The sequence below is a fragment of the Scyliorhinus torazame genome, chromosome 7 (genome assembly GCF_047496885.1).
Source record: "Scyliorhinus torazame isolate Kashiwa2021f chromosome 7, sScyTor2.1, whole genome shotgun sequence".
Lineage (NCBI taxonomy): Eukaryota > Metazoa > Chordata > Chondrichthyes > Carcharhiniformes > Scyliorhinidae > Scyliorhinus > Scyliorhinus torazame.
Window position 1 is genome coordinate 281,792,760 of NC_092713.1, and position 7,517 is coordinate 281,800,276.

Below are 7,517 nucleotides of genomic sequence, written 5' to 3' on the forward strand. Positions count from 1 at the left end.
CGGGCAGGAATTAGGAGAGTGGGAGACTTATTTATAGATGGGACGTTTGCGAGCTTGGGAGCGCTAGAGGAAGAGTATGAGCTGCCTCCGAGGAATATCTTTAGGTATATGCAGGCGAGGGCATTCACGAGACAACAGGTGAGGGAATTTCCGCTGCTCCCGACACAGGGGATCCAGGATAGAGTGCTTTCCGGGGGGGCAAAGTGTCCGAAATATACCGGGAGATGAGAGAAGAGGGGGAGGAGCTGGTAGAAGAGCTGAAAGGAAAATGGGAAGAGCTCGGGAGGAGATTAAGGAGGGTTTGTGGGCTGATGCCCTAAGTAGGGTAAATTCCTCTTCTTCATGTGCCAGGCTTAGCCTGATCCAATTTAAGGTGCTACATAGAGCACATATAATGGGAGTGAGGTGGAGCAGGTTCTTCGGAGTGGAGGACAGGTGCAGGAGGTGCGGCGGAAGCCCGGCGAACCACACACATATGTTTTGGTCGTGTCCAGCACTGGAGGAGTATTGGAGGGGAGTGGCAAGAGTGATCTCGAAGGTGGTGAAGGTCCGGGTCAAACCAGGCTGGGGGTTAGCTATATTTGGGGGTAGCAGATGAGCCGGGAGTGCAGGAGGCGAAAGAGGCCGATATTGTGGCCTTTGCGTCCCTGGCGAAGGATTTTACTCATGTGGAAGGAAGCGAAACCCCCCGGCGTGGAGGCCTGGATAAACGATATGGCAGGGTTCATAAAACTGGAACGAATGAAGTTTGCTCTGAGGGGATCAGGGGTTCGCCAGGCGGTGGCAACCGTTCCTTGACTATCTGGCAGGACGTTAGGGGAAAATAGATAGCCAGCAGCAGCCCAGAAAGAGGAGGGGGGGGGGGGGGGGGGGGGAACTTGTTTTTGTTCTAGTTTGGGGGGGGGGGGGGGGGGGGGGGGGGGGAAGAGAGCACCACTTCTTGTTACTTTGTTAGTTCACTACTTTAACTAATAGATAACATTGTTTTGTTTAAGTTTTGTGTTACCGTTCTTGTTGATTTGTAAGGGGGACAAAATTGTGTTTGAAAACTTTAATAAAATATATATTTTTTTAAATGTGTTCTCTTGCTCAACCACCCCCCGAGGCGGCAACCCCCCCCCCCCCCCCCTTCCCCCTTCCCCCTTCCCCCTTTCCCCCTTCCCCCTTCCCCCTTCCCTTTCACGGGACGCACCTTCCAAACTCATAACCTCTACCACTCAGAAGGACAGGGCAGCAGATGTCTGGAAATACCACCGCCTGGAAGCTTCCCTCCAACTATATCGTTGTTCCATCTTAATCACTAGGTCAAAATCCTGACAGTGGGATCACCTTCATCACATGGACAGCAATGATTGAAGAGGCAGCTCACCACCACCACCACCACCACCGTCTGACATCTAGTGAGGGGTGGGGCGATAGCTGGCCCTGCCAGTGACACCCACCTCCTTCAAATAAAGACAACAAAAACATTCTTGCGACATTTACTAGAAAACAAAGCAGGAAAGGCTCGGCGGCACCTGTGGAGAAAGAAAAACAGTTATAGTGTCAGGCGAGTTGCCGAGAGAACGCATTACCACCAATTTTGAACCAAAATGATCATGAAGTAGGTAACGGTTCCTGATAAAAAAACACTTTCAAGTAACTCACAATAGTCATGTAGAAGGTTGCAGCAGCTGGTAAACATTAACAGGGGGCGGGGAGGAATCAGGAGCCTCGAAAATGGGTTTGTAGGAGCTCGGGATCAATGGAGGAATTAGTCACAAGACAGCTGACCTGCAATAAGGCATTAATAATAAGGCAAGGAATCACTAAAGGTGTATCGGGGGGGATGTCGATTCACTAAATTCTCTTTTAAAGCCATAACAAATAATTACAAAGTCTTACCTTATAGCCTTCATCATGACCTGTTTCTGGTTTGTGCTCAGGACTGCGACTATGTTGCCACCTTGCTATTTAAATAACCATTTTTGCGTGTCAAGTTGTTGTTGTGCGGATTATTAAATTAATGTCTCTTAATGAGCTTAACAAGATGATCTTAACAAGATGGGGACGCCTCGAGCCAGTCAGAGGCTCTTTATAAGCGTCAGAAACGATGTATCTTCACTTCTACAGAGCTGAATAACGTCAACAACGGGTTGGGTTAACCTGCAGCCCAAGAACTATGCGCCTTGTAAAAGGTGTCGTTATGTGTCTTCGCTGCAGTGTTTGGCTAGTGTTCTTCAGCAACTATGTCGCTGCCACCACTCGAATCAGCTCCGCCGGTCCAGGGGTAACCCAAAATCCCGAGGATTATATTGCGGTTCCTCTTCTAAAAACGTTATTTGAGAAAACCGGCTGGGAACACCGGGTTCCTACAAAACCCGATGCAAAGTATCTAAAATATATGAAAATATTATACACTATGTCCGCTACACAGGATGGAATACCCAAAAGACCCGCAGATCATCGATATAATACTGTGAGGTTATTAACGCCGCGGATTGAATCCCGTGATACGGAAGGTAAGGTCCAGTTTGGATGGAGACGAGCGTTTCAAACGACTTATTTCACACCAGACACAGACAGACTATCTGGGGCTGGTTTAGCACTGGGTTAAATCGCTGGCTTTTAAAGCAGACCACGGTTCAATTCCCGTACCAGCCTCCGAACTGGCGCCGGAATGTGGCTACTAGGGGCTTTTCACAGTAACTTCATTTGAAGACTACTTGTGACAATAAGCGATTTTCATTCATTTTTCATTTCATCCATCAACCGTCCTGTTTACAAGGTTCTGGATTTAGAATTTGCTATTGTGATTCGCAGATCGATTAAGATTGTCAGTGTATTAAACCAGTTTCAATATTGTGCCTCTGCAGATTCTCTCTACAAATGTCACTTACTTGTATTGTCCAGTCAAACTGTTTTACGGGTAGGAGGTCTTTTAAGATATTGAACTTAATTAATATAGTTTCTAGTTTTCTTCGCCTTTCGGCTCATGTTTTCTCGCACTTGGCACTGTATGTAGCCAGGTGCCAGTTTCATGCTCTCCTCTAAATGTGAAGGGTTCCTGCCATCCTTTCAGGTAGAGTTCCAGATTCTGTTCTCCTTCCCCACCCCACCAAAAAAATAATCTGGGGCGAGAAGGGGGCAACTCGTGTTTGGGTGGGTGACTTTGTCAAGTTTGTTTCCGATACGTGGTTTCCCATTCTAGCATAAGTAGTAATTTGCTGGGGGGGGGGGGGGGGGGGAGGAGCGCAAGGGTGGAGTTCCTGTCTATCTTGCCCTAGGTCTCCATTTTTAGTTTCAATATAAAACATTTATGGGACGAACTCGGCAGATCCTACAGGGAGCTAACTTTTCCAGTCAATAATTCAAACTGTAAACGTTGCTCCTTTCTCTGCCAAAGATTGCTGCTGCCGGACCTGCTGAGATTGTCCGGGAATTTCTGTATTTTGCTTCTTATAATAGTGGATTATTGGTCAATATTGACACTCGCAAACCTGTAACATTTGCTCTCCTGTTTTTTTTTTTTGCAGAGGTATTTGAACAGTATGTGTTTTATGGCCTGGATCCTGTGACTTCTCGAGAGCAGCTGCTGCGATCTGTGCTCCTGTACTCTGTGGACAAAGCGGCGTATTCCTCGCTGCGGTGCGAGGGTGAGGTGACGGTGCGGGAGGCGAGGCCGCTTCCAGCGCAGACCTGCTCCAGCGCCGGCCCCTCGCTCACCTTCCACCTCCGACTGGAGCGCCGGAGGCCGCGCCGCTGGCTGGAGGTGGACCTGGCCTCCTTCCTGCAGCCTTTCCTGGGGCCTGGGCGCGGCGGCCTCCGCTTGGGCTTCACCTACCGGTGCGGCCGGCGGTGGGGTCTCGGAGCCGGCGCGGGGGTGCGGGCCCCCCTCCCTCAGGCCGCCCTCCCGGCCCCGTCCCTGCTGCTGTTCCTCAACGAAACGCTGGCGGAGCCGGCCCGCCGGAGCTGGCTGCCGCCGCAGGCCGGGGGTCCGGTGCGGCGCCGGCGGAGGAGGCGCCCCCAGGGGGAGCCGAGCGCCGCCGGGCCCGGGCGCTTCCCCCACCTCCAGTACCCCGACCACGAGTGCCGACTGCACGACCTGCGCTTGTCCTTCAGCCAGCTCCGCTGGGAGCGCTGGATCATCGCGCCGCACGACTACAACCCCCACTACTGCCGGGGCGGCTGTCCCCGGGCGCTCAGCCACCGCTACGGCTCGCCCATCCACACCCTCATCCAGAACATCCTCTACGAGAAAGTGGACTCGTCAATTCCCCGCCCGTCCTGCGTCCCTTCCCAATACAACCCGCTCAGCGTCCTCACTCTGGAGAACGACGGCTCCATCGTCTACAAGGAGTATAAAGACATGATCGCGACCACCTGTACCTGCCGCTAGTGTGGCCCCGGGCAATGTAGGGGGAAAAGAGAGGAGACTATCGCTGCTTGGGAAAAGCCAAGAAAATCGCCATGTGTTCACCAGACTCTTTTATTTCTCTATTTATATATAATATATATTGTTTTCCTGCTATTAATTGTCGATTCTGGTCGTGTATATTATTGCCCCGGGTTGGAATGTTGCCCCAGTGCAAACTGACTTCCAGCTTTAACCCAACCTGGGGAAGTTTTTTTGTGGTTTTTTTCGCCCCAGTGTGCCGAGTTTCTGTCCCGACGGTGATGATGAATCTTTGTTTTTAATGTTTAGAAAAGTGTTCGACTGTATATAGAGGCGATAAGTGTCCGAAATGACGTTTTTCTTGGCCATGCAGGCATGGAAAGTTGGGTACACCAAGATTTATCAATGCTGCCTTCACCCGCCCCTAGAATTCCCCCTCCCTTTATTATTAGGTAACTTTTTTTTATACAAACGTTCGGTGATGTGGCAAATTTTATTTGGGTGGGTTACCAGTATTTATTCAGAGAGAAACGAGTGTCTTTCACGAAACTGTGCATAACCACCAGCAGTGATGCGAGCGAGAAATGTTTCCACACTTGTGGCTGAAATTCACCGACTTAGTACATTTGCTCCCTTGTTGGAGATTTCTTAGCTTCGTTGCTGGAGAATTCTTTGCATTGTGGTTGTTGAAAACTTAAAGATGTAACTTTTAAAACCATGTTTTTAAGGATACATGAGTGAGAATGGACTTTTTTTTGCACAATTCTTGAAATGTGTGGTACAAAACCCTGGTGGTACCTGGTGAAGTTTATACTATAGTGTATGGAATCTTTGAACAAGCAGATGCTGGCTCTGTTTTGAACAGTAAAAACAAATTAAACGATAATTGCAAATTATTTCAGTCTCCAATTTTGCTTTTTTGTGTCTGGTATTTGCTACTCCAGAGTGCGATGGATGCTGGGACAGTGTAAATGTAAAGAGGCGTTTATCTTTTAGTTTAGAGTATGGGCAGGATGGAGTTGAGGCCATGATTAGATCAGGTATCGTATTGAATTGTGGCGCAGGCTAGAGGCTAAATTGCCTACTTCTCCCTAGTTCTTGTAATATAATCTTTATTGTCTGAAGGCTTACATTAACACTGCAGTGAAGTTACTGTGAAAAGCCCCTAGTTGCTGCATTCTGGCGTCTGTTTGGGTACCCTGGGGGTGAGTTCAGTGTCCAATTCTCCTAACCAGCATGTCTTCGGGACTTGTGGGAGGAAACCAGAGCACCCGGAGAACCTTTGCAGTCTGCACAGACAAGTGACCCAAGCAAAGAATCGAACCTGGGACCCTGGTGCTGTGAAGCAACAGTGCTACTGTGCTGCCCAGAATGCTAGAGTTTAGAAAATGCCATGTTTTGGTCCCAAGAAATAACTATTCTGTCTTAATTCCAGCTCTTGGTCTGGTGGGGCAACAGCACCTAGAGCACACACCATGTCAGTCACAGAAATTGGGACTTGGGCAATACGCTGAACATTCTTTTTCAAATCTACATCGGAGCCCAGCCAAGAAGGCTGCAATTTCCCTAATATTGTCCGAATGCCCATCTGACAGAACCTCTGGTTAAATGCTGGAGTATTTTTTAAAATAGGAAAAAAAAATAAGGTACTCTATTTGAGTGGGTAATTTGGTGTAGCCAATCCTCCATCTAACCTGTGCATCTTTGCATTGCCAGACATGGAGAATGTGCAAACTCCACATGACACAGGGCTGGGTCCTTGCCACTCGGCAGCCAGTGCTAGCCACTGCTACCATATTTTTGTACAAGCTGTTCCCCAACTGGAACTGCCATGAAGACTTATTCAAATTATTTTTCTACAAATGTTGCCATACAAATAGACACCACCTTATTTGTTATGCTGCAAGTCTGCCATCCAGTAGTGGATGAGAAGCAATTTCCTCCAAATGGTGGAAGACTTGTATTCCTGTTATGCTGTAGTTACTACATCCCTCCATCCCTCGTGTAATCACCAGTAAGACTACTACCATCTTGAAGGGCATGCTACTATTGTAAAGATAAACTCTTGATACCTTGTATTACTGCCACTGCAGGCTTCCCACATAGATTATCAGAGAATTTACAGTGCAGAAGGTTGGCTCTTCAAAAATGCTTCTGCTGTATCCTCTCATTCTATTTACTGACTGCACTTGTTGCTCACTAACAGTGTTCAGAAATGTACCAATATCCTTCCATTGCCTGCTCTTTCTCAAATCCCCTGCAACACTGATTTCTGACATCTCATTATTGATAGAAACATTTGGTTCTAGAATTCCTTCCCTTAAGTTGCCACTGCTTCCTCAATTTGCCTTTCAGCTTTTTTTGTCACCTGTCCAATATTTCCCTGATTTGCTGTATGATTGAGATCATGCCCCAGTGAATTGTGTGCTATTTCCTGGGCAGAATGGCCTCAAATGACTCTCTAATCCCTGGTCTCCACAACCCTGATGGTTAGCAGCAGTTGACTTCCTACAACATCTGCCATTCAAGGAGTCAGAACCAACCCTCTGGTCATGCTGGAGGCTCCATTTTCTAAAGATTGTTGTGGGTTCATCAGGTGGACTCAACCTTAATCACGTTCAGTACCTGGTACAATAAGTTCTAATGTGAGACCAACCCCTCTAAGGGTGAAATTCTCATCAAGTAGCTGACAAATATTGAGACCTAAACAGAAACTGCACAATATTTGAATGTCAGAGGGGTCTTGGAGCTTTTGCAAGCTTGTGCACAATGGTTCACTTTGAGAGGACAGAACATCTGTGTGACTTAATTAAGTATTAGAATGGCTGTTGAGGAAGGAATCTTGATGAGAAACATGAATATAGATTCTTTAGTTTGCCAATTTGTCCACATTTTTAATGCCCATGAGCAATTCTACTAGGGAGAGTGGGTACCATTAAAAGCATAAATGGTCTTGCTATTTCAAAGGGTTGGGGAGGAGGTGGAGTTCCTGCAACATGTAATTTGCATTTATAGTGTTCTTAACATATGAAGCATCTTAAGAACATTGTTATACAAAATTTAACATTCAACCACATTAGGGCACATGTTTACATTTGGTTTTTAGAAGATAGGTTTCAAGAACCATGTTAAAGGAGTACAA

At 47.4% G+C, this 7,517-nt stretch overlaps 1 protein-coding gene and 1 long non-coding RNA gene across 4 annotated transcripts; one reads left to right on the top strand and one right to left on the bottom strand.

Moving 5' to 3' along the window:
* Nucleotides 1-1,173: 1,173 nt before the first annotated feature.
* Nucleotides 1,174-2,189, bottom strand: LOC140427075 (uncharacterized). The gene is made up of 3 exons (XR_011948384.1): nucleotides 1,885-2,189; nucleotides 1,648-1,773; nucleotides 1,174-1,517 (listed from the first exon to the last, which is right to left on the bottom strand). It is a non-coding gene; the product is annotated as an uncharacterized lncRNA (long non-coding RNA).
* A 160-nt stretch (nucleotides 2,190-2,349) lies between these two features.
* gdf9 (growth differentiation factor 9) lies at nucleotides 2,350-5,271 on the top strand. 3 transcript variants are annotated; one of them, XM_072512553.1, is made up of 2 exons: nucleotides 2,350-2,501; nucleotides 3,516-5,271. In XM_072512553.1, the coding sequence occupies exons 1-2, from the start codon at nucleotides 2,384-2,386 to the stop codon at nucleotides 4,376-4,378; spliced, it is 981 nt and encodes a 326-aa protein (XP_072368654.1). In that variant the 5' UTR covers nucleotides 2,350-2,383; the 3' UTR covers nucleotides 4,379-5,271. The 3 variants fall into 3 exon arrangements, 1 of the variants encoding a protein (XP_072368654.1); XR_011948383.1 differs by lacking the exon at nucleotides 2,350-2,501 and adding an exon at nucleotides 3,276-3,357 and having other exon boundaries at nucleotides 3,516-3,651; XR_011948382.1 differs by lacking the exon at nucleotides 2,350-2,501 and adding an exon at nucleotides 3,278-3,412 and having other exon boundaries at nucleotides 3,516-3,648.
* Nucleotides 5,272-7,517: the final 2,246 nt, after the last annotated feature.